This window comes from Ahaetulla prasina, chromosome 12, assembly GCF_028640845.1.
Source record: "Ahaetulla prasina isolate Xishuangbanna chromosome 12, ASM2864084v1, whole genome shotgun sequence".
Taxonomy (NCBI): Eukaryota; Metazoa; Chordata; class Lepidosauria; order Squamata; family Colubridae; genus Ahaetulla; species Ahaetulla prasina.
The window spans coordinates 30,436,470-30,463,805 of NC_080550.1; the positions used below are offsets into that span (position 1 = coordinate 30,436,470).

At 45.3% G+C, this 27,336-nt stretch overlaps 1 protein-coding gene across 8 annotated transcripts in view; it reads right to left on the bottom strand.

The window, feature by feature from the left end:
* CPNE2 (copine 2) overlaps positions 1-27,336 on the bottom strand; it is a 223,973-nt gene that overhangs the window by 120,303 nt on the left and 76,334 nt on the right. For all 8 annotated transcript variants that reach the window (XM_058155646.1, XM_058155648.1, XM_058155647.1 and 5 more), the window contains one exon: positions 22,198-22,272. In XM_058155646.1, the coding sequence (XP_058011629.1) occupies positions 22,198-22,272 (75 nt within the window). The remainder of the gene's footprint in view (positions 1-22,197; positions 22,273-27,336) is intronic.

Sequence of the window (27,336 nt, forward strand, 5' to 3'; positions counted from 1 at the left end):
AATGGCAGTACTCGAAACTGGAAACATCCTAGTGGACAGTTGAAAGCGGTTTTCCATTCATCCCCTTCTTTTATACGAACTCTGTAGTAGGCTTCTCGCAGGTCCAGTTTGGTGAAGAATTTTCCCTTCGCTAAATGTGCTAACATATCTTTCATGAATGGCATGGGATATATGTTTTCGGCGCACACTGCGTTTAGGTTCCTATAGTCAACTATGAGATGAAAGGAGCCATCTTTCTTTTCCCGGAACATCACTGGCGCCGCCACACGAGGCCTAGCCGGTTGGATAAAGCCCCGCTCTAGGTTTTTGTCTATGAATTTACGTAGCTCTCCCAATTCCTTTTGGGTCATGGGATAAGCTTTTGGCTTTGGAAGCTTTACCCCCGGAAGGATGTCTATGGCACAGTCAATAGGCCTATGGGGAGGAAGTACGTCTGATGCTTTCTCACTAAAGACTTCTCGCAAGTCCCAGTATTCCTAGGGTATTCTCTCTTCCCCGTCTATCCGTTCAATCATTGCCCCTAACTTATCCTGGTGTAAGGTCACGGTAGGTCCCTTCTTGGGTTTCCCCTTTTCCCCTTTTAAGGTTTTGGAACGGAAACGTAGGACTCCCGTTCTCCAGTTAATATGGGGGTTCCATTTCCGCAACCATGACAAGCCTAACAACAGGGGTTGGTCCATTCCTGGGGCTACTATGAAGTTCAGAATTTCGCGGTGGTCTCCTATTATCATTTCTATGGGTTCCGTTACGAAATGGGCGGGCCCTCCCCCTGCCACAGAGCCATCTAACTGGGCAAACGCTATGGGCCTACTTAAGGTTCTCAACCTTAGTTCCATTTTTTCTACTAGTTCGGGACTGACCATACATCTAGTGCATCCAGAATCGAGTAGTGCTAGCAGTTCCCCCTTATTACCCGAAGAGGGTACCTGTAGATTGACTGGAATGTCCAAGGGCCCCCGTGCCCAACTCACCAGAAGGTCTTCATCGGACTCTGACGTGGTTTTGCTGTCGTCAGTATCAGTCGACACTTCGCCATCCTCCTTGATGGGCGTGCCCTTCTTGGCAACGCCCTCCCCCACTTTTGCTGGTTTATGCGCCTTAGCTGCTGGCTTCACTGGTTCCTTTTCACCACCAGGGGTCGCGCTTGGTATCAACTTAACCCTACAGTCGGCTGCTCGGTGGCCTTCTTTTCCACATCTGTAGCACGCAGACGAACGTGGTCTTCCTCCCTCCAATCTAGGGATGTCCCTATAGGTGCCTTCTGGAAAACGGCCAAGGGATGGCCCTCCAGTGCGCTGTCTTCTGCCGCGGTCCTTCACTAGCTCGATTTCCATCTCTGCTGCCAGGGTGTACCAGCCATACAGCGTAGTTGGAGAGGCTCGTGCTCGACACAGTTCATAGAGATCTCCATTCAGACCATCTTTGAAAATGTCTACAAGGGTCACCTCCGACCACCCTCTCATCAAGGGAACTAAATCACTGAACTCCTGGTTATACTCAGCCACCGGTCTCCTCCCTTGCCTGATGGTTTTCATCCGACCTTTGGCCTTTTGCTCTGCCAGGGGGTCCTCAAACCTCCTCCTCAGTGCAGTCATAAAATGCTCGTAGTTTTGCAGTAAGGGGGAGTGGTTTGTATGTAACGACACATACCACGCAGCTGCTCTTCCGGTCAAATTATGAGTCACAGCTCTCACTTGTGCTGCCTGTGACCAGTAATCTTCCCCCCAGTCTATCATGTGGTCATTCACTTTCGCCAGGAACAGACCCAACTCCTTCGCATTTCCATCAAATTTCTCTGATATGGGGGGAATTTTTGGCTTTTTCCTTCCCCTGCGCGGCCTTGCTTGGTCAGCAGGTGGCGCCCGGCCCTCATCCAATTCACCTTCCTCTGGGGAGAGAGTTTCCAGCCCTGGGTCTTCAGAAATCTCACCACCCTGGAAATCACCTTTAGCTGGCCCCTTTGTATTCTCTTCCTCCTCTTCTCCCTCCCACCTGGAGGACCGAATAGGGGATTCATACCTTTGACGAGCTGTTTGTCTTACTTTCACCTCACGGAAAAGACGAAATGCCTCCTCCAACTGGCGGTTGTCTGTTAACTCTCTCTCTTCTTGCCAATCCGAAAGTCTCACCGTGCCCTTTTTTTTCCTCTTTGTTACTCCAGACTGAAACTTTTCGGCACTTGGCTTCCACTTCTCCTCTTCCAGCCTTAATTGCTCAATCCACCGATCTCTGCAATCTTCCAGCTCAGGGTTAAAAGTGTCAGCAAAAATTCCTCTGGACGCCTCCCCCAGCTCAGCCGGCAGCAGGCCTTCCATCACATTTGGGTTTTCTCCCCCCCCGGTATTGCAATTGCAATCCTGGTTGGTAGACATGATGTGAGTTCCAGCTTAATGTCAGGCTACCTCCAACGGTAAATAGGAAAGAATTCACCTTGACTCCATTTGGAATGAAAACAAGTACTTTTACTTTTACAGTCTTGATAGCAGCCAAGCAAAGCTGGAACTGAGACAAAATATGGCTAACATATCATATCCCCCCCAATTGTCCCTCCTCCTCCAGGAGGTCAGGCTGGTCTGGTCCAATGCCAACTCCTTCACGGCCCCTCGTGGTAATCTTCTTCCACAGGTCTCTGGATGTCAGTCAACTTAGGAATGAAGTGTCGGTTAGAAAAGCGCGCGCTGATAACACTCAGTAATTAATCATCCCTCCCACCTGTTATGTCAGCCGACACTCATAATAGGCTCCTTTCCCTCACCCTGGACGGAGGTATGATACATCTCATCTCCTTAACAGTTTATAATACAGAAATAAACATTTTACATTCTATCTACTGATATAATCATTCAAAACTATATGAAGATTGGAGTGGAGGCTGACAGGCACCGTATATCGGTGGTTCTCCTCCTATCTCTCCGACCGGTCGCAGACGGTGTTGACAGGGGGGCAGAGGTCGACCGCGAGGGGCCTCACTTGTGGGGTCCCTCAGGGGTCGATTCTCTCGCCCCTGCTGTTCAACATCTACATGAAGCCGCTGGGTGAGATCATCAGTGGTTTCGGGGTGAGATACCAGCAGTACGCTGATGACACCCAGCTGTACTTTTCCACCCCGGACCACCCCAATGAAGTTGTTGAAGTGCTGTCCCGGTGTTTGGAAGCCGTACGGGTCTGGATGGGGAGAAACAGGCTCAAGCTTAATCCCTCCAAGACGGAGTGGCTGTGGATGCCGGCACCCCGATTCAGTCAGCTGCAGCCGCGGCTGGCTGTTGGAGGCGAGTTATTGGCCCCAAAGGATAGGGTGCGCAACTTAGGTGTCCTCCTGGATGATCGGCTGTCGTTTGAAGATCATTTGACGGCCGTCTCCAGGAGGGCCTTCCACCAGGTTCGCCTGGTTCGGCAGTTGCGTCCCTTCCTTGATCGGGATGCCTTATGCACAGTCACTCATGCGCTCGTTACCTCTCGCTTGGATTACTGTAATGCTCTCTACATGGGGCTCCCCTTGAAGTGCACTCGGAGGCTTCAGTTAGTCCAGAATGCAGCTGCGCGGGTGATAGAGGGAGCTACATGTAGCTCCCATGTAACACCAATCCTGCGCAGGCTGCACTGGCTGCCTGTGGCCTTCCGAGTGCACTCTAAGGTGTTGGTTATGACCTTTAAAGCGCTCCATGGCTTAGGACCTGGGTACTTGCGGGACCGCCTGCTGCTACCACATGCCTCCCACCGACCCGTACGCTCCCATAGAGAGGGACTTCTCAGGGTGCCGTCCGCCAAACAATGCCGGCTGGCGGCCCCCAAGGGAAGGGCCTTCTCTGTGGGGGCGCCCACACTCTGGAACGAGCTTCCCCCGGGTTTATGTCAAATACCTGACCTTCGGACATTCCATCGCGAACTGAAGACACATCTCTTTATCCGCGCGGGGCTGGCTTAAATTAGATTTAATGTGAAATTTTATCAATTTTTAAACGGGGTTTTTAGTATGGAAATTTTTAATTTTAGGCTAATTTAAATAAGTTTTTTAAATGGTATTTTAATCTGTATATTGTATTGTTTTATCTTGCCTGTACACCGCCCTGAGTCCTTCGGGAGAAGGGCGGTATAAAAATCAAATAAATCAAATAAATAAATAAATAAATAAATAATAATAATAATAATGTTTTTTTTTGTTTGCTTTTGTTAAAAAAATAAAATATATATAAATGCAAAGAAATATATTGTACCATCAGTTTTGCAAAACCAATGTCAGGGATCCAAGTAACACTCCCAACGAAAGAAAACTCCAAGGCTTAAGTTTCCTCAAAATTCCATTTTATTAGAGATGTCATACTGGCACATCTGGAAAAACCCGAATCTGAAAGCTTCCAGGTTTTCCACACCCAGTTGACAGTTCACAGCCCTGCCCAAATACCCATAAGTCCATCACATGGTCCAATCCAAGCACTGTCCCAACTGAAGATGCCTCCCAGTTCCAGCCCTCTAGGTGCAGGGCAAAATGTCCTTGACTCTCTGAGAAAGGAATGTTATTATGACTATATATCACCCATGCTCCATACAATCCCCCCTCCCAGTTTCCCACAGCAGTATTTATTTATTTTATTTATTTATTTGATTTCTATACCGCCCTTCTCCCGAAGGACTCAGGTAGTAAATGTAGCAGGCCTGAAGATCCAACGAAAAAGATGGCTTCCAGGCCTAACAACAGATGCTGCCTTACGAGGCACTCCAGACCGGAAGCATCTCCCAGACGAACTAATTCTGCTTTATTGTAAGGTTACACAAACAGAATCTTGCAAGTCTGAAAGCAGATATCTCCCTTGTTGCATTTACTGACCTCAAAATTAGGGAGGGTCCCTTCTGAGATATTTGACATGCCTGTATTTGTTCTGTGGGCTAAGCTGTGTCTTATCCAACTGGTCTCTTGGCTGTGGCTGCTTCCCCAACGTCATTGTCACACGCCTATATTGCAAAGTCAGCTGACTTTCCTTTTTAAACCATACTTAAAAATAACCATGCCTAGGATACAGTATAGATGCAGCCCCCAATTCTTTTTACTGGCCCAGTCAAGCATATTGTGTGAATGAGATGACCTTGTGTGAGTTTGCAGCACCTTGCCAACACAAGGAACTGTTGGCTTTCAAACTGATGGACTTCTTGAGACATCTTCTGTGAGGATGTGAAAATACAGTCCTGGGACTTGAGTTTTGCAGGAGATGCTAGATTTGGGTGGCCCTGGTAAGGTAAAGGTAAAGATAAAGGTAAAGGTAAAGGTAAAGGTTCCCCTTCAGATATATGCTAATCGTTCCCGACTCTAGGGGGAGGTGCTCCTCTCCATTTCAAAGCCGAAGAGCCAGCACTGTCCGAAGATGACTCTGTGGTCATGTGGCCAGCATGACTAAACGCTAAAGGTGCACGGAACACTGTTACATTCCCAACAAAGATGGTTTCTATTTTTCTACTTGCATTTTTTACGTGCTTTCAAACTGCTAGGTTGGCAGAAGCTGGGACAAGGAACGGCTCACCCCATTATGCGGCACTAGGGATTCAAACTGCTGAACGGCCAACCTTTCGATCGACAAGCTCACTGTCTTAGCCACTGAGCCACCGCATTCCTAGGCCCTGATAGAAGGTACCATTATGGTGATGTAGGTCGTCCTTGACTTTCAACCATTCATTTAGTGACCGTTCGAAGTTACAATAGCAATGAAAAAAGTGACATATGACCATTTTTCACACTTACAACCATTGCAGCATCCCCATGGACCTGAAATAAAACTTTGGATGCTGGGCAATCGACTCACATTTATGACAGTTGCAGTGTCCCAGGGTCACATGATCCCCTTTTGCGACATTCTGACAAGCAAAGTCAATAGGGAAGTCAGATTCACTTAACAATCATGTTATAACTTAGCAACTGTGCTAATTTGCTTAACAACAGTGGCAAGAAAGATTGTAAAATGGGGCAAAACTCACTTAACAACTGTCTTGCTTAGTAACCAAAATTCTGGACTCAACTGTGGTCATAAGTTGAGGACTATCTGTACTGTAAGTTGTAGTCTTTTTTTTGTTCTTGTATATGATTTGCGGGTTGGAATGGAAACATTACCAGTAATAAATAAAAATCAAGCTGCAGATTGGAATGGGGGCTAAAATCAGGGATTTGAGCCAGACGTACTTTAATATCTTAAATTTCTTTGGAGGAAATTAAGAGCTAAATATGACAACTAAATAACATGTTGGCAGGCAGAGACTGAGTCAGAAAGAATGCGAGTGCTCTGCTCAATTGGTGCAAATGACTAAAGTTTCCATAATTTATCTTTTCTTGGCATCATTGAGACTTTTTTTTTGATAAGTACCACTAAATTCTCACAGGGCTGCTTCCTTTTTATTCCCACCTGTTTGCACCTAAGCAAAGAAGAAGAAAAAATCAGAGATGGGAATGGGAACCATACAAGTATCAGAGAGGTTGAGGCAATAAGTGGGGGATTTTTGTCTTGCCTGAAAAATAACAGAATTTCATGCATGGGAGACAAACCCATTATTGGCATGGTAAGTACCCTACGCTGCCAACCATTTCATCATATTCGAATCACCATTAAATGAGTGGGCCTTTTGGAAGCACATAAAAGCAACAGAATTGTGCCAGTCCTCTAAAAAAATCCAAAGCACAACATTGGATGATACTTTTACTGAGATTAACACAAGGTTGCACGAATGATCGTACAAGCTTTTGGGTTCTTCAGAATTTAACAATCTTGAGCCATTTTGGTTAGTCCTTATTAAGATGTTCCTCTATATTTTTAGTCTTTCAGACTGTTTTTCTTTAACTGGGACTCCCACTTCCCATTACTCTAGGTATTAATGTCTGATGGAACCCTATCCAAGACATCTGCCTAAAACACATGAAGAACGGTTGCAAGAATTGGGTATGTCTAGTCTAGTGAAAAGAAGGACTAGGGGTGAGGTGATGGCAATCTTCCAGTACTTGAAGGGTTGCCATAAAGAAAAAGGGGGTCAACCTATTTTCCCAAGCACCTGTAGGTAGGACAAGAAACAATGGGTGGAAACTAATCAAGGAGAGAAGCAACCTTAGAACTAAGGAGAAATTTCCTGACAGAACAATTATCAGTGGAACAAAGTGCCTACAGAAGTTGTGGGTGCTACATCACTGGACGTTTTTATTTATTTATTTATTTATTTATTTATTTGATTTTTATACCGCCTTCTCCGAAGGACCCAGGGCGGTGTACAGGCAAGATAAAACAATACAATATACAGATTAAAATACCATTTAAAAAACTTATTTAAATTAGCCTAAAATTAAAAAATTCCCATACTAAAAACCCCATTTAAAAATTGATAAAAAATAAAATTCAATTTAAGACAGCCCCGCGCAAATAAAAAGATGCGTCTTCAGTTCGCGACGGAATGTCCGAAGGTCAGGTATTTGGCGTAAACCCGGGGGAAGTTCGTTCCAGAGTGGAGCCCCACAGAGAAGGACCTTCCCCTGGGGGCCGCCAGCCGACATTGCTTGGCGGACGGCACCCTGAGAAGTCCCTCTCTGTGAGAGCGTACGGGTCGGTGGGAGGCATGTGGTAACAGCAGGCGGTCCCGTAAGTACCCAGGCCCTAAGCCATGGAGCGCTTTAAAGGTCGTAACCAGCACCTTAAAGCGCACTCGAAAGGCCACAGGCAGCCAGTGCAGTCTGCGCAGGAGCGGTGTTATATGGGAGCTACGCGGAGCTCCCTCTATCACCCGCGCAGCTGCATTCTGGACTAACTGAAGCCTCCGAGTGCACTTCAAGGGGAGCCCCATGTAGAGAGCATTACAATAATCCAGGCGAGAGGTAACGAGCGCATGAGTGACCGTGCACAAGGCATCCCGATCAAGGAAGGGGCGCATCTGCGAACCAGGCGAACCTGGTGGAAGGCCCCCCTGGAGACGGCCGTCAAATGATCTTCAAACGACAGCCGTTCATCCAGGAGGACACCTAAGTTGCGCACCCTATCCTTTGGGGCCAATAACTCGCCTCCAACAGTCAGCCGCGGCTGCAGCTGACTGAATCGGGGTGCCGGCATCCACAGCCACTCCGTCTTGGAGGGATTAAGCTTGAGCCTGTTTCTCCCCATCCAGACCCGTACGGCTTCCACGCACCGGGACAGCACTTCAACAGCTTCATTGGGGTGGCCTGGGGTGGAGAAGTAAAGCTGGGTGTCATCAGCGTACAGCTGGTATCTCACCCCAAAGCCACTGATGATCTCACCCAACGGCTTCATATAGAATTTGAACAGAAGGGACGAGAGAATCGACCCCTGCGGCACCCCACAAGTGAGGTCCCTCGCGGTCGACCTCTGCCCCCCTGTCAACACCGTCTGCGACCGGTCAGAGAGATAGGAGGAGAACCACCGATATACGGTGCCTCCCACTCCCAATCCCCCGCAGCACATGGGCGATGGTATCAAAAGCCGCTGAGAGGTCTAATAGGACCAGGGCAGAGGAATAACCCCTGTCCCTGGCCCTCCAGAGATCATCCACCAATGCGACAAAAGCTGTCTCCGTGCTGTACTCGGGTCGGAAGCCGGACTGGAACAGGTCTAGATAGATGTCTTCATCCAGGTATTGGGGTAGCTGTCGCGCCACAGCACTCTCTACAACCTTCGCAACAAAGCAAAGGTTGGAGACTGGACGATAATTTCCCAAAATAGCTGGGTCCAGGGAGGGCTTCTTGAGGAGGGGTCTCACCACCGCCTCTTTCAAGGCGGCAGGGAAAACCCCTTCCAACAAAGAAGCGTTGATAATCTCCTGGAGCCAGCCTCGTGTCACCTCCTGAGTGGCCAGTACCAGCCAGGAAGGACACGGGTCCAGTAAACATGTAGTGGCGTGAAGCCTCCCCAACAGCCTGTCCACGTCCTCGGGAGCCACAGGGTCAAACTCATCCCAAATGGACTCAACAAGACGTGTCTCCTCTCCCTCGCCTGGATTATCCCAATTTCGGTCCAGACCATCCCGGAGCTGAGCGATTTTATCGTATACATAACTACTAAACTCCTCAGCACGTCCCTGCAACGGGTCATCCCGCACCTCCTGATGAAGGAGGGAGCGGGTCACCCGAAACAGGGCGGCCCGGCGGTTATCTGCCGACGCAATGAGGGTGGAGGTATATGAGCGCCTCTTTTAAGAAGAGATTGGAAAAACATATGTATGAAATGGTATAGAGTTTCCTGCCTGAGCATGGGATTGGACTGGAAGACACCAAGACCCCTTCCAACTCTGATGTTCTACGTTCTGAAGGTTGCAATCAGGACTACTGAATCAGAATCATAATAGAGCTGGAAGGGACCTTGGAGATCTTCTAGTCCAGCTCCCTGCTCAAGCAGGAGACCCTATACCATTTGAGACAAGTGAGGGGCTACTGGTCTGCTTGCTCCCTATGTATCTATTCTCCAAGAATTATCCTCCTCTTTACAGATCTTGCCTGGAAAAAGTCGGTGTGTAGGTGGGGAGAGAAACGGATAGATGAAAAGAATGACATTGGCCAGGGCTGAAAATAGCTTTTTCCTATTAGCCACTATTTGCTTTCATAGCAATCTGAACAAACTAAGTGAGTCACAGAGATTTTGCTGGTGGAAGTGACCCAAAATCAGCTGGTAACTGACTTTTTCTCTTCTTCCATTGTTCAGCAGAGGACAATCTGAAGTTGGAAAGCAAACTTATCTTGGAATGACTATGTAGACTCAGAAAGGGGTCTAAATATTCTGGGCTTCACCCATGAAAAAAGGTACTCAGCTTTTTCCTCCTAAATGAATTTTCTATTTGTGAAAAGACTGAATACAGCAGGGCAAAATAAGAGAAGGATGCCAACACCTTGGTAAAAATATGTTTGAGGCAATTGCACAGTAGTAGATTTATCTGGACTGCACCCAAAATGTCATTGCTGTAATTGATTGAAAAACCCTTGATCTATACAGAGAAGTTAATGGAGGCTTTATTCTAAACTCCTTGGACAGCAAAGGTGGCTCACAAGCAAGTACTGGAGCACATAACACCAGTTGTGTCACTGGAAGGCAAAATCACAAAAGGGTGTCTCACTTGCTTTGGCCGTGTCATGAAGGGGAATTCACTGGAGAAAGCAGTTATGCTTGGCTGAGTTAGTGGTAAAAGGAAACCAGGAAACCAGGCTGTTGTGGCCTGCCAGCGGCCAGTGGAGCTGGTGGCAGACTCGGAGAGTGAGAAGGTTGGGGAGGAACATGGGCCAGTCCGGAGTCTGGGGAATCTCTGCGTCAAAGGCAGAGATGGGGCCAGGGCCATCTGACAGTTACTAACTACCTTCGGAGTCAGATATCAGTAGGGCAGAAGAACAGCTGGAGCCTGTTCCCAGTGCGCACATGCGCAGAGCTGCCAGGAGAAGGGAATGGCTAAGGAACAAGGGCCAACTCAGAAGTAAAGGCACAGGTGGACGGTGAATGGTCCCTCCCATAGGGAATAAAGAGGAGCGAAGGGGAAGGGAGTTTGCAGGAGACAATTAGTTCAATTCATTAGGGTGAAGATCTGTTCCTGACTTCTTGCCAAGTAATTGCTGCTATAGCATAGCGTTTGGAAGATATCAGCCTGGCAGCTCTCCAAGGCTGATAAAGGTCTGTAGTTGTGAAATCTCATGAAAGACTGTTGGCTGGGACTTTGCTGGAGAGGAATTCCCTTTAATTTAAATAAAAGAGGTTTTATCGGGATGAGGAGTCTGCTTCATGATCTTGGGAGGCCAAGGTCAGAACACAGGCCTTCAAAGAACATAGTGGTTGGATCCCATCAAAGCTGACATCAGCCAGAGGATAGAAAAACTCAAAAGACATAGCGGAAGTTAAGAAGACATGGAGAGACCTGGCCCACAGAATCGCCAAGAGACAGACACAACTGAATGGATAACATCATCATCACAATTCTGAACACCATACTTAAAATGTTTAAATTGTGAAGGACAAGCAGATAGAAAACTGTGTTTTGAAATCTGTTTGCAAGTACTGTGGCATTGTGCCAATCAAAACATGACACTGGCATGTTTTCCTATCTCTTACTAATTCATCCCCATCTTCCAGTACTTGAGGGGCTGTCCCAGAGAAGAGGTAGTCAACTAATTCTCCAAAGCACCTGAGGGCAGCACAAGGTGGTAGATCATTTGAAAGAAACCAACCTGGAACTAAAGAGAAATTTTCTGACAGTGGGAACAATTAGTGGCACAGCTTGCCTTCAGAAGTTGTGGGTGCTCCATTACTGGAGATTTTCAAAAACAGACTGGATAGCCATTTGTCTAAGAATGGCACAGGGCAAGGGTGTCCAACCTTGGCAACTTGAAGATCTGTAGACTTCAGGCAACATAGCATTAGGTGGCTGGGGAATTCTGGGAGTTGAGGTCTTAAAGTTACCAAAGTTGAACACCCCAAATATAGGTTCTCCTGCTTGAGCAAGGGGTTAGACTAGAAGACCTCCAAGATCCCTTCCAACCCTACTATTCTATGTTCTATAATTCTCAGAGTAGGTCTGTGGAGCCCTGAGCCTTTACTTTACAATCTCTGCTACTCCAAATGTTACCTCAGGCCCCTTTTAGGTAAATAAGGTTTTAAAAAATAAAGAAATGTACTTCCGGAGCAGTGCTAAGCATGCATAAAACTAACAGCTAAACTACATTTTAATATAGAATGTTTATCTAAATGGTAATCATCTCCTTTAAAATTAAAGGCTAGAAACCCCAGCTATGAAACACAATCTTTTGCCTGCCTGCAAGCTTTGGCACTACACTATTGCGCTCAAAAGCAGAGGCGCTGCGGAGAACATTTGCAAAAGCTTTGGCAGCATCTTCCTTTCCACCCACTTCGGTTCTGTGTTCAGAACAGCACCTGTTCGGGGCAAACATTCCAGCAGCCTTCTCCAACTGGCCTTGTCCAGATGCTGTTACTACGATCTCCAGCTCATCCAGCCAGCACCCCCAGAGTGAAGATGAAATAAATATATTTATTGCAGCATCCAACCTGAACCAACAGTTTATTCTTCCAAGCTTTGGGGCTCATACTGGAGCCCATCCTCAGGGAACTTTTTGTCTCTCCAGAATATGCACACTGGATTGTTTTATACATGGTGTTTATATGGCATGTGATTTTTACTTGTTAACTAGGGTGTCGCCAGACCATCAGACCCAGGATCCAAGAGGGAAACGGGTCAAACTGAGTTTCTTTGTGCTGTGGCACCCCTGTGGGGACTGAGACCAAATGAAGTGGGTAGTTACCACAAGATCTGTGGCAGACCCAGAGAAAGCACAGTCTGAGCTGGGGGAGGTGGAGACTCTGCCAGCCCCCTCTCCACTTGCTTTCCCTGACAATGCTGGCTGCACACACAATTCAAGCCACCTACATGTGCTGGCAGCTGCTTGGCTGTGCTGCCTCCTTCGAGCACGGGTGATCTCTAAGCAGATCGCCATTTAGCTGCCGGCTTCTGTGAAGCCTGCCTGCCTGACTCTCTTGGCAGCTGACTCAGGCACAAACATGCCAAAGCCGTTGCCTTGGTCAAGAAGAGATTTCAACAACTTTGCTCAAAGTCAGTCTCCTCACCTCCCTGCCCAATTTTCGACCATTTTAACAGACTAATAACAGAGTTGGAAGGGACCTTGGAGATCTTCTGGTCCAGGGGTTTCCAACCTTGGGAACTTTAAGCCTGGAGGACTTCAACTCCCAGCTTTGGTGGCTGGGGAATTCTGGGAGTTGAAGTCCTCCAGGCTTAAAATTCTCAAGGTTGGAGACCCCTGTTCTAGTCCAACCCCTTGCTCAAGCAAGAGACTGTATATCAGCGGTCCTCCAACTTGACAGCTTTAAGACTTGTGGACTTCAACTCCCAGAATTCTGAGAGTTGAAGTCCACAAGTCTTAAACCTGCCAAGTTTGAAGAACTTTGCTGTATATCATAAACATGAATCAATGGTTGTGCAAACTTTTCTTAAAAACATCCAGTGTTGGAGCACCCACAATTTCTGGAGGCAAGTTGTCCCACTGGTTAATTGTTCTGTTAGGAAGTTTCTTAATTCTAGATAGCCTCTCTCCTTGATTAGTTTCCATCCATTGCTTCTTGTTTTGTCTTCTGGTGTTTTGGAAAACAGGGCAACCCCTTCTTTGTGGCTGACCCTCAAATACTGAAACTTGTCCTTCTTTTCACTAGACTAGAAGTACCCAATTACGGCAGCTGCTCAACTCTCCTGGGGAAGTTATATAGGAGCACCACTCCAACTGCAATTTAAGCCAGAGAGGTCTCCAAACTTGGCAACTTTTAAGACTTATGGACTTCAACTCCCAGAATTTCCCAGCCACTCCAAGAATTCTGGGAGTTGAAGTCCACAAATTGTAAAAGTCAAAAACAATGACTCAACGGCTGGAGAGCAAAGCGGTTAACCGTATTTAATGTTAATTAAAAAAAAGAACAAAATGGCTTTTCTGGCTTAGTCTACCTTCTGGAGAGCAGCTCATGCTGAGAAGAGGGTTTGGACTAGGCATGGGTCCTTTTCTCTTTAATCTCCACTTTTATTTTCCCTTTCTTCTTCAGCTTTTCCTCCTTCAGCCCTTCTTTTTGCTTTCCCAAGCTACAAGTCGACAGCGACTTGTAATTGTCTTACCATTTGCATTTCCTTAGGTTGCTTTTAAAAAAGAAAAAAGAAAGCTGTCCCATTTTTCATTCTTTATGCCATGCTGTTTTATCATTACACATTATTACTTGATGTTATTGTTGCTTTTCGGGCTCATTATAGAGTCATCTCAAATGAGGGAGCAGAAAAGAAATCAAATAGTTCTTGTCTTGGAGTCTTTTTCATTTTTCCAAAGAGAAAAGTCTCCATTTAAACTCCTACTACCTTGGAGAAAGCCCGGAGCAACAGACCATTAAGAGAAACTGTTGGGGGAAAAAGTGCTCCGAGGGCAAAGCAATTAAAGCTAAAATAAGAAACTCAGTGGCTCCCCCCCCACCTTTTTGCCTTGAACCAAAGCAGATCTTCTAAGTTGGCTCCAGGTCTATCTTTTAGAGGATCAGCTGGCAGAAATCCAAGATCTTCTTGAAGACACTACTTCAAGCCACATTTCATAGAATCATTGGAGGTCTTCTAGTCCAACCCTCTGCCTTGCAAGACTTCTGTAAACTGATTGTCCTATTTGTGGCTCTTTCTCTTGTCTCCTTTGGTCATTCCCACACAGACAAATTTATTGGGCAATATAATACAGTCCCCTTTGGATTAAATGAAGAATGGACAACCCATAAGATTCTAATGGTATCTGAAATGGTACAGGTTCTCCTGCTTGAGCAGGGGACTGGACTAGAAGACCTCCAAGGTCTATTCTATTCTATTCTATTCTATTTTATTCTATTCTATTCCATTCCACTCCACTCCACTCCACTCCACTGTACTCTATTATCGCATCGCATCACATCCGTTCAGTTCCATTCCATTCCGTTCTGTTCCATTCCATTCCATTCTCCTATCCTATCCTATCCTATATTATACTATCCTATCCGTTCCATTCTGTTCCGTTCTGTTCCATTCTATTATTCTATCCCTTTGATGGTGAACCTATGGCACAGTACCACAGGTGGCACATACAACCGCATTGGTGGGCACGCGAGCTCAGCTCCGGCGCTCACCAACTGATTTTCGGGCCTTCTGGGCCCACCAGAAGTAGGCTGTTTTCTGCCTCTGGAGGGCCTCGAGGGGTGGTGAGGAAAACCCATTTTTCTTTCTCCCCAGCCTCCAGAGCCTTTCTAGAAATCTGGAGACTATGAAAATGGCCTTCCCCACCACTACCCCCAAGGTGCTCCGGAGGCCGGAAATAGCCCATTTGCCAACTTCCGGTGGGACAGGAAAGCCTATTTTCTACTCTCCCCAGACTCCTAGAAAAGTTCTGGAGGCTGGGGAGAACAAAAAACGGGCCTTCCAGTCCCACCAGAAGTTGGCAAACGGGCTGTTTTCAGCCTCCAGGGGGCCTGTGGGGGAATGGAGAAGGCTGTTTTTCCCCTCCCCAGACTCCTAGAAAGGCTCTGGAGGCTGGGGAGAGGAAAGAATGGGCCTACTGTGCCATCGCGTGCCAGGAGCGGGGGGGGGGGGAGCGGGGGGGAGGTTGCAAGCACGTGTGTGGGGGCAGGGCACATAGAATTATGAGTGTGGGCACGCCCGTGCACGACCCCTCCCCCGCTCCTGGCATGTGATGGCAAAAAGGTTAGCCATCACTGTTCTATCCCATCCCATCCCATCCCATCCCTTCCCTTCCCTTCCCTTCTATTCTTAATGATGTTTTGTAAATCTTTGTGAGCTTACTGCCAGTGCCTGGACTTTCTGCATTGCATTGCCACCACTTTTTCCCATTCTCTCCCCTTCCCATCCCCCACCCCCAATTGCAGTTGTTTTTGTACATATATCCACTCCTTTGAAATAAGTCACAGCCCTGCTGACGAGGGGATTGACACAATTTTCCCCAACCAGAATCCCTCCAGATGTGGTGGGCCATACAAACAGGTCATTCTCCAGCACATCTGGAGAGCAGGATTGGCCCAGATGTGAGCCAGAGATTCCACGTCACTCCCAGGCTCAGGATTCCCTCATCAATGGTCCTCTGTAGCAGAAGAAACACAATTCCACCAGAAGACTTGGAAAGCTCAACTCTGTGATGGCCAAACCTGACATCAGCAAAGCACATAATTAAGGCCCCATTAAGGCTGTCCATAGAAATAGCAAAACAACCATCTTTTGGCTCATTGAAATCAAGCAGCCAGATGGACCTGCCGTATGTTTTTTTTTAAATGGTTATTCAGTGCTGGAAATCACAAGTCCTGGGCCTTCAAGTCCTCTTTCTTTAGAGAGAGATTTTGGCAAAGTTTATCAAAAATGTTGAGCTATGGGCAAGTCTACGCGTAAAAAGCCTCTGTTCAGATCATCTCAGGGAATTGACAAGGTACAAATGAGGAGGACCAGAAAGAAAACTCAGAGACAAAAGACATTTAGCAGAGAAATACCACAATGTTCAACTATCTGAATGAAAACAAGAAAGATTTGCTTGACTGTGGCGTCGAAGCCATAGAAGCAGGCAAAACCTCCTATAGAAATCTTCTCCATTTACAGAATTATAGAAATTACAGAATAACAGAGTTGGAAGGGACCTTTGAAGTCACTAACCCACTGCTCAAGCAGGAGACCCTATACAATTCCAGGTAAGTGGCTGTCCAGTCTCTTCTTAAAAGGCTCCAGTGATGGAGCACCCACAACTTCTGAAGGTTAATTATTAATTGCCTTTAATGTGTTTTGTTCAATCACTATGTTGTGTCTAACTCTTTGCAACCTAATGGACCACAGCTTGCCAGGCCCTCCCATCCTCCACACTCTCCCAGAGTTCACCCAAATTTATTTTTCTTGTGTCGACAACAATATATAACAATCTCATCCTCCATCATCCCCTTCTCCTTTTGACTTCCATCTTTCCCAACATGAGGGGCTTTTTCTTCTCATTGGGTGGCAAAAGTATTTGAGCTTCAGCTTCAGTATCTGTCCTTCCAAAAGACAATCCTTTAGGAAATCAGCTCCATGGCCTGAATCGTTTATAAATATATCCAATATCTTTACAGCCATGTAGTATGCAAAGGGTAGTCAATTCACCAGTCAATTGATCAATCCAATCTTTATTAGGGTCAAAGATCAGCATAAGGAGGGTGGGATGCAGTCAATTAAAAAAACATAAAGCAGATACATAAGAAAAATTAGGGGGGGGATGGCTCAACGGTTAACGCCACTAAGCTTGTCAACTGGAGAGTTGACAGTCCAGGTTCGAGACCCAAGAGCTGCATGATGGGGTGAGATCCTGTTACTTGCTCCAGCTCTGCTCACCTACCAGTTCGAAAGCATGCAAATGCGATTAGATAAATAAGTGCCACTTTGGTGCGAAGGTAAACCGTTTCATGTGCCTTTGGCCAGGGGTGGGATTAGCAACCAGTTCTATACCCAGTTTCTGGGTGGGCGTGGCCATGGGGGCGTGGCCTACTTAGCCTCCTGCACCATGTGGGGGGGGTGTTTTCACCCTCCCCAGGCTCCGAAGGCTTTTCTTGAGTCTCCAGGAGGGCAAAATCGGCCTCCCCAGGCTCTGAAGGCCCTCCGGAAGACTTCAGGGACACCCAAGCGCAGGCCCTGCACTTACCTCATATCCAAAACGGGCGGTGTGGTGTGGGTGGGGTCAGCCAGTCCTTGCAACTACCGGTTCAGCAAACCAGATGTAAAATTAGCATCCGATTCACCCGAACCGGTCCAAACTGGCTAAATCCTACCCCTGCCTTTGGTGTATAGCCATGCTGGCCACATGACCACAGAAGTGTCTTTGGACAACACTAGTTCCCTCAGGCAAGCAACTGAGATGACTACGATGTCCTAGACAAGCGTTCTCCAACGTTTCCGGTTGGCGCTCGGTGTGGACGGATGAGGGAATAGTTAGTGTGAGCAGCACGCATGTGCATACCACTTGTGCAAATGGGGCTGCGAGCTCAGGCACCTGCCACTCGTGCGAGTGGAGCTGCGTGCACACACACCCCAACTCACCATTCACGCAGCCCGGTTGCAAATAGGCCAAGACCTGGTAGTTGCCTGCAGCCCACTGGTTGGGGACTCCTGCCCTACACTACGATATGACTGGACAAGGAAACCTTTACCTTTACATAAGTAGTATGAAAAGTTAGAAGATATATAAATATATTAAAATAGAAAGTATATAGAAAACAAGAATCTAAAACATCTAAATGTAGTACGCAGAAAGGGGTCAATCCAATCTTTATTACAGTCATAGATCTGCATAAGAATGATGGGAAACAGTCAATGAAAATATATAAGATTCATAAAAATTATGAGAAGCTGGAAGATATTACAATATATTTAAACAGAAAGTATATATGTAAGAAAACAAGAGTCTAAAAGAAATTAAAAGGTGAGATTGGAGCACTTGGATGGGTGTAAGGGAGCAAAAAGGTTAGCCTGTAGCAGACTATATCAAATTACAGACCACTCTTGGATGGTGAACTAAATGCTCATTAAGTCTGGTTTTATGGCACAGGACATCACCTGACAGATTTTAAGTGCTGCTGTGCAGAACCTGGCAATAATATATGTTTAGTAAGGTTGGTATCTGAGAACAGAAGGGAGGTATAAGATTGACCTGTGCCCTCTGGGTATAATGGTGAAATGACGCTAGTAAAAATGTTTCTGAGATGCAGGCAATGGGGAAATACACATTCCATTGTTTGTGTGTGTCCAGAGTCACAGGAGCCTTGTCTGTCCAAGGAAGAAATCTTCTCATATTCAAGGTCAGTTGGGGGGGGGGGGGCAGGGAGGACATTTTGCCAGGCCCCTTTAGTACTTGTCACCTTTCTCATAATCTCATCTTTTCTGCTACCTTCTCCTATGATTATCTAGGATTATCATTTGTTGATGTATCTTATGGTTAATCATTGAAACTATGATTTATGATGTATCGCTTTGTTGTTTGCATGTACACTGAGAGCTTATGCACTGGAAACAAATTCCTTGTGTATCCAATCACTCTTGGCCAATAAAGAATTTGTCCTGTCCTGTTCTGTTGTGTTCTGTTCCATTCCATTCTTCCTGTTCTTTCTCTTCTGTTCTGTTCTACTCTACTTCAAGTTTAATTAGGTATATCACAGGGGAGGCAGAGTACCTGTGCATTTGCTCGCAATAAAGGTTGCAGGTCTGGTTAGATCCAGTTGGCATTCTTCACCTGATGCGTGCTGTTAGAACACAAAACATATACTAATAGGGTTGGATAGGGCCTTGGAGGTCTTCTAGTCCAACCCCCTGCTTAAGCAGGCAACTCTATACCATTCCAGACAAATGGCTGTCTAGTCTCTTCTTAAAAACCTCCAGTGATGAAGCACCCACAACTTCCGAAGGCAAACTGTTCCACTGATTAATTGTTCTCAATGTCAGGAAATTTCTTCTTAGTTCCAGGTTGCTTCTTTCCTTGATCAGTTTCCATCATTGCTTCTTGTCCTGCCTGCAGGTGCTTTGGAGGTTGACCCCCCACTCCTCTAAGTGACAGCCCTTCAAACATTGGAAGACTGCTATAATGTCCCTCCTTGTTCTTCTCTTCATTAGGCTAGATCCCTAATCTCTAATGATCCCTAGATCCCTCAGGTATTGTATGATTTAGCCTCTGGGCACTTTTCATCTTTGTTCTTCTTTGGTTGCTTTCTAGGCATGCTTCTTCTTCAGCAGTTAGTTAAACCTTCAAAGACACTTTGAGGGTTCTTGGTTCTTTTCCTCTCTTGTTCTCTATATAGCACAGGATTTACATCATTTAAAACTTCCCCAGAGGTTGTTGAGTGATCTCCTATCACAGATTACCTCTCACAAGCCCTCCAGCTCACCCCATAGGTTCGTATCATTATTAAGCGTGGAACAAGCTGCTCTCTACACCTGAAAGATGCAGAGATAAAAGAGAAGGAGAAATGGAGAGAGAAAAAACCCTTTTAAAATATGGTTCAGATAGGGCGATTTTTGGTTTTGCTCCATGTGCAGGCTGATTAGCACAACTAACTGATGGAAAAGGCAGACCTCCGTGTGCGGTGAGAAGAAGGCCTGTTGCTAAGATACCTGTTGCTAAGTAGTAAGCATTGCTCTTACTCACAAATGTTCCAGATTATCTCTCTATCAAGCCCTTTGCCATTGTTTCAGTCTCGTGGTTCTTTTGCACATGAAAGAATTTGCAAAAATAAACGGATCCATTTTGGGGGGCAGGAGTATGCCTTTGGTGCATACGGTTTTCCTGCTAATAACTTAATAGCAATAGCACTTCAACTTATATACCACTTTACAATGCTTTACAGCCCTCTCTAAGTGGTTTACAGAGTCACCTTATAGCCCCCAACAATCTGGGTCCTCATTTTACTGACCTCAGAAGAGTCAATCTTGAGCCAGTCAAGATTGAACTCCTGACAGTGGGCAGCCTGCAATAATGCATTCTAAACACTGTGCATCATGGACAGATGGAAGGGCAATAGCACTTAGGTTTATATATTGCTTCACAGTGCTTTACACCCCTCTCTAAGTGGTTTACAGTTTATTTCCCCCAACAATCTGAGTCCTCATTTTGCTGACCTCAGAAGGATGGAAGGCTGAATCAAGTTGGTGAGTTGGTGAGAATTGTACTATTGAACTGCAGGCAGCCGGCAGGCAGCAGAAGTAGCCTACAGTACTGCATTCTAACCACTGTGCCACCATGGTTCATGATGCTCTCTCCCTCCTTCCTTTCCCTTTTATATTATATCTCTTTAGAAGGCAAGCCTGAAAAGCTGGCTGAGGAACTCTGGGGGTTGAAGTCTACAAGTCTTAAAGTTGCCAAGTTGAATACCCTTGTTTTGGAGAATTGGTTGACCCTCCGTCTTTATGGTAGCCCCTCAAGTACTGGAAGATAGCTATCATGTCACCCCTAGTCCTTCTCTTTGCTAGACTGGACATAACCCAGTTCCCTCAATCATTCATTGTATGGTTTGGCCTCCTTGCCCTTATTATCTTCGTTGCTCTTCCCTGCAAACATGCTGGACTGAGGCTTACACCTCATAGGCGGTATCTACCCATAGTCAGCTGAACCTACCAGACTTATGGCCACTTTTACTCCTATATCCCTACAAAGGGATTAACAACACAACATCCACAAAGGCTGAGAGTTACCTGAAATATTATAATAATAATAATAATAATAATAATAATAATAATAATAATAATAATAATAATAATAATAATAATAATAATAATAATAATATTTTAATTTGTATACCGCCCTTCTCCCGAAGGACTCAGGGCGGTGAACAGGCAGATAAAATACATACATACACAATAGTTAAAACAACCCTTAAAAAACTGATTTAAATTTGCCCAAAAATTAAAATAATATACACCCCCATAAAATTACAAAAATTTAAAAACCCATCAAATTCAATTAAAATTAAAGGTAAAAATCAAGCTAGTCCCGCCATACGAAATAAATAGGTTTTAAGTTCGCGGCGAAAGGTCCTAAGGTCAGGTAGTTGTCGAAGCCCGAGGGGAAGTTCGTTCCACAGGGTCGGAGCCCCCACACAAATATCACGTTATTCTGAGCATTTTCACATAAAAGTCATACAAAATCTCAAGAGCCTGAGTGCCAAAAGCTCAACTATTTAAAAAAATAAATGATTTATTTTTGAATTCACTGCTTGGAAAGAAAACACTAGTTCCACTCTGGACTAAGTCCAAGAAATCTGCTGAATAGATGTCGATCTCACTTCAGGCCACCTTAGCAGGATAGCCACGGTGAGATTCTTTTCCATCACTTAACCATTTCTCTATCAATATAATGTGGGCATAGTGTTTCTAACGATGAAGATACAACAGCAAAATCCAGCAAAAAATATACTTGATAATTAAAAAAAAAAACCCATGAGCATTTAGTTAAAGTGTAAAAATATTTCCACCTTACATTATTCCGGTGGCAGCATTAGATTTCAGGAACCAAATCTGGGGCTCCTTTTGTGTGGAAAATCAGTTTTCAGGTGAATAGCAATAGCATTTATATACGCTTCACAGTGCTTTGCAGCCTCCTATAAGTGGTTTTACAGAGTCAGCCTCTTGCCCCCAGCAATCTGGGTCCTCATTTTACCCACTTCGGAAAGGATGGAAGGCTGAGTCAACCTTGAGCCAGTTAGGATTGAACTCCAGGCTGTGGACAGAGTAAGCCTGCAATACTGCATTCTAGCCACTGAAACATCGAGATTTATAGAGATTCTTTAATAGACAAATTGAGACATAAAGAGGGATATCTGTGTAGCTCACAGTGGTCTGTGGCAAGTTTTATCAGAACATTCCCATAGCAACCCCTGAATGTGCAAATGCTTCTTTTAACTAAAACGATTGTTCTCGGTAGATAACAGAAGAGCGGGAAGTGACTGAGATATATTGCACTATTGCTTATGAATATGTATGCTTTTTGAAATGTACAAGTACCTCTCTGTATGCAGACATGTGTCTCCCACTATTCCTTTGGACAAGACCCCCCTCCATTATGTTCTATCTAATAAATCCCTGCAGTGAGCCCTGCTTGTTTGCTTTGGGTCCTGTACTTTAATTCCATACTTTAACGCCACATGTCTGAAAAGATCACCCTACCGTTATCGTTCCCTTTCCGGCTGGTTTTCCATTCCCGAGAATGAGTGCTCTCGTTACTTTCTTGCTTGAGACAATCTAAAGAAGAAAATAAAGAAGAAAATACATTACGGTAGTCCTCACTTACCACTCATGCAGAGATCATTCAAAGTTTATAATGGCATTGAAAAAGGAGATTTAAGACAGTCCTTGAATCGGCAGCTGATGGACATCATTGTAGGACAATGTGATCACCATTTGTGACTTTCACTTCTGGTTTCTGACAGCAAAGTTGATGGGAAAGCTGGCAGGAGGTTGCAAATAACGGTATGGAATTTGCTTAATAATGGCAAGTGGAAGGATTCTATTATGGGTTGGGTTGGGTTGGGTTGGGTTGGGTTGGGTTGGGTTTGGCCATAGGCCATATCAGAATGCAGCATTCCAAACACCACTTATTGATAAAATCCTATAAAACAATTTAAAATGAAACTGGAGTAAAATACAATAATTTGATATATAGAGCAACTCTTTTTTTAACTTGTTCTCCCATTGAGAACAGGTTATGAGATAGGAAGGCCACAGCTTCTTAAAAAATTTATCAGTTTAGGAATCCAAGGGGTCATGTGATGTCGTACTTTATGACCAAGTCACTTAACAATGGAATTGCCAGTTGTAATTGCAATCGACAAGACTATTTGTGTTATACATTTATACAACATGCTCAGTAGTAGGATTCAAAAAATTTTAATACCAGTTCTGTGGGTGTGGCTTAGTGGGTGTGGCATGGCTTGGTGGGTGTGGGCGTGGCTTGGTGGATGTGGGAGGGGAAAGTTACCGCAAAATCCCCATTTCCTCCCGATCAGCTGGGATTCCGGAGGCAGAGAATAGATGGGGGCCGGGCAGTCAGAGATGGTATTTATTGGTTCTCCGAACTACTCAAAATTTCTGCTACCAGTTCTCCAGAACTGGTCAGAACCTGCTGGATACCACCTCTGAAAATGTTACCTTTGGTTAGGATTAATCTCAGTTGTGGGTGTGTGGGTGCATTGCTTAGTATGTACAGACAGTTCATCATTCCATGAATGATGCAAACATAGAAAAAGGGCTAATTTTGAAATCAAGTTAAGAGTGATACCCAAAAGCAGTCCTGGTATATCTCAATGGGATTGAAATTAAAGTAAGTATCTTTCCTCCAATTCAGCTCCCCGAGATTTCAGATATATATATATATATATATATATATATATATATATATATATATATATATATATATATATATATATGTTTTCTGAGGTTTTCGGTGTTTGTATGTAGGTCTTTGGTTATTCGGTTTTCTCCCGTAAAATTGGAAGTGTCTTGGCGACGTTTCGAAGTCTCATTCGTCATCTTCAGGCTTCAACCGTGCTTCTGGGAGCAATGTGTGATTGCAGCTGTTTCTTCCTTTTAACTGCTAGTGGGGTTTGAACTGATTGGGTGGGAGCTTGGCTGTGCTCTGATTGGATGTGGGTTTTTGTGCTCTGATTGGCTGGGGGTGTGTCCTGTTTGGGTGGGGGCTTGGTTGTGCTCAAATTAGACTGAGTTGCAGGGGGATCTGAGCTGGTGAGCTGCACTGCTGCTGTTTGGCTTCGTGTTCGTGGTCGTGCTACATCTTCGTAGTGGGTGTCAGTCTGCTGCATGTATGGATTGGAGGGGTTTGAAATGGCTAATGTTGCAGCTGCGGTCTGGCTTCTGGTCCTTGGTCGTGCTTCCTGATCAGTGTGGGTTTGGGTGTGCTTTCTGGGTGGATGTGTGGTGGTGACATCCTGTGTGGACCTCGTGAGTGTGGGTCTGGTGTCATTCCTCGTGTTAGGGACACGTTTGTCAATAAGGGCAGGTTTCCAAATGGCTGGTAGGCGGGAGGTATCATCTCGTTTGTTCATGCTGTGTGGGCGTTTTTCTATCTCGATGGCTTCTCTGATTATTCTGTTGTTAAAGTGTTCAGTTTTGGCGATAGTTCTGGTCATTTTAAAGTCAATATCGTGTCCTGTGACTTTAAAGTGTTGGACCAGGAAGAAGTTAGTTCCTCTTTTTGAATGAGTTCTTGTGTTCTTCAATCGTGCACTTATTCTTCTGTTGGTTTGTCCAATGTATGTGGTGGGGCAGGCGGTGCATGGGATTTCATATACTCCTTGATTTTCTAACTCAATTTTGTCTTTGGGGTTTCTTAGGATGGTGGATATTTTTGGTTTGTGCAGAATGCTGTCTTGATGTTATGTTTGTGGAGGATCTTGCTGATTCTGTCTGTGGTGCCTTTATATATGGGAGGAGGGCTGTGCCATTTTCTTGCTCTCTGTCTTGGGTTTTAGTGGGGGTTCTTTTGGATTAGTTTGGTAATCTTATTTCTCTGGAATCCATTGGATGTTAGTACACTTGTGAGAGTGTGTAGTTCGGTTTTAGGTGTTGTTCGTCAGCTAAGCATTTTGTTCTAGAGATGAGTGTCTTGGCTCTGAGTTGATCTGTGCTGGGTGGTGGTGTGAGTGCATGCAGATAGCGGTTTGTGTGTGTTTTCTTCTGGTAGATGGTGTGTCCTAGGGAGCCATTGGGTTTCTTGTAGACTAAGACATCTAGGAAGGGAAGTTGGTTGTTAACTTCTGTTTCCATGGTGAACTGTATTTTGGGGTGTAGGCTATTGAGGTGTGTGAGGAAGTTTTCAAGTTTTTCTTTCCCGTGTGGCCAGATTATGAAGGTGTCGTCTACGTATCTGAGCCAGAGTTTGGGTTTGTGATCAGATTTTTCTAGTGCTTGGGTTTCAAAGTGTTCCATGTAGAGGTTGGCAATGACAGGTGAGAGGGGTGATCCCATGGGTGCTCCTTCTATTTGTTTGTATTTTTGTCCGTTATAGATGAAGTATGTGTTGGATAGGCAGTGGTTGGTCAGATCTAGGATGTGCTTGGGGGGGTTATATTTGTTTTGGATAAGCTCTACGGCCTCCCCAAGATACACAAAGAAGGAACCCCACTCAGACCCATAGTCAGCTCCATAGGCTCACCTCTACAAAACCTAGCCAAATTTCTCGCCAAACAACTACAGCCCTATGCAGAATCCATCGCCTCACGTAAAAACTCATTCCAGTTCATAGAGATCATAAAGAAACAAAACTTACAGCCCAGCGACCTACTCGTGAGCTTTGATGTCATATCCCTCTTCACCCAAGTGCCAATCAAAGAAGCCTTGACAGCTATCCAAAACAAATATAACCCCCAAGCACATCCTAGATCTGACCAACCACTGCCTATCCAACACATACTTCATCTATAACGGACAAAATACAAACAAATAGAAGGAGCACCCATGGGATCACCCTCTCACCTGTCATTGCCAACCTCTACATGGAACACTTTGAAACCCAAGCACTAGAAAATCTGATCACAAACCCAAACTCTGGCTCAGATCGTGAGCGACACCTTCATAATCTGGCCACACGGAAAGAAAACTTGAAAACTTCCTCACACACCTCAATAGCCTACACCCCAAAATACAGTTCACCATGGAAACAGAAGTTAACAACCAACTTCCCTTCCTAGATGTCTTAGTCTACAAGAAACCCAATGGCTCCCTAGGACACACCATCTACCAGAAGAAAACACACACAAACCGCTATCTGCATGCACTCTCACACCACCACCCAGCACAGATAAACTCCGTAGCCAAGACACTCATCTCTAGAACAAAATGCTTAGCTGACGAACAACACCTAAAAACCGAACTACACACTCTCACAAGTGTACTAACATCCAATGGATTCCAGAGAAATAAGATTACCAAACTAATCCAAAAAGAACCCCCCACTAAAACCCAAGACAGAGAGCAAGAAAATGGCACAGCCCTCCTCCCATATATAAAAGGCACCACAGACAGAATCAGCAAGATCCTCCACAAACATAACATCAAGACAACATTCTGCACAAACCAAAAAATATCCACCATCCTAAGAAACCCCAAAGACAAAATTGAGTTAGAAAATCAAGGAGTATATGAAATCCCATGCACCGCCTGCCCCACCACATACATTGGACAAACCAACAGAAGAATAAGTGCACGCATTGAAGAACACAAGAACTCATTCAAAAAAGAGGAACCAACTTCTTCCTGGTCCAACACTTTAAAGTCACAGGACACGATATTGACTTTAAAAGACCAGAACCATCGCCAAAACTGAACACTTTAACAACAGAATAATCAGAGAAGCCATCGAGATAGAAAACGCCCACACAGCATGAACAAACGAGATGATACCTCCGCCTACCAGCCATTTGGAAACCTGCCCTTATTGACAAACGTGTCCCTAACACGAGGAATGACACCAGACCCACACTCACGAGGTCCACACAGGATGTCACCACCACATATCCACCCAGAAAGCACACCCAAACCCACACTGATCAGGAAGCACGACCAAGGACCAGAAGCCAGACCGCAGCTGCAACATTAGCCATTTCAAACCCCTCCAATCCATACATGCAGCAGACTGACACCCACTACGAAGATGTAGCACGACCACGAACACGAAGCCAAACAGCAGCAGTGCAGCTCACCAGCTCAGATCCCCCTGCAACTCAGTCTAATTTGAGCACAACCAAGCCCCCACCCAAACAGGACACACCCCCAGCCAATCAGAGCACAAAAAAACCCACATCCAATCAGAGCACAGCCAAGCTCCCACCCAATCAGTTCAAACCCCCACTAGCAGTTAAAAAGGAAGAAACAGCTGCAATCACACATTGCTCCCAGAAGCACGAAGCTGAAGCCTGAAGATGACGAATGAGACTTCGTCGAAACGTCGCCAAGACACTTCCAATTTTACGCGGGAGAAAACCCGAATAACCAAAGACCTACATACAAACACCCGCGAAAACCTCAGAAAACAAATATTGCACCTCTACGGGGAGGAAATCCACCATCTGACCAGGACCTATGAAAAACTAGAAGTCCAAAGAGCTTCCATTTTATGTGACCTTGCATTCCTACGAAACTGCCGAGATCAAAATTTAATCCCCAAATGCTTCCAATTGAAATTCCACTCCAACTCTGCAGCCGCCAAACGCATCCTAAAAAGAACAGAATTGGCCCTAATCAGAAATGAACTTCACACAAAAAGATTCCTCCTAGATCAAATCAACAAAG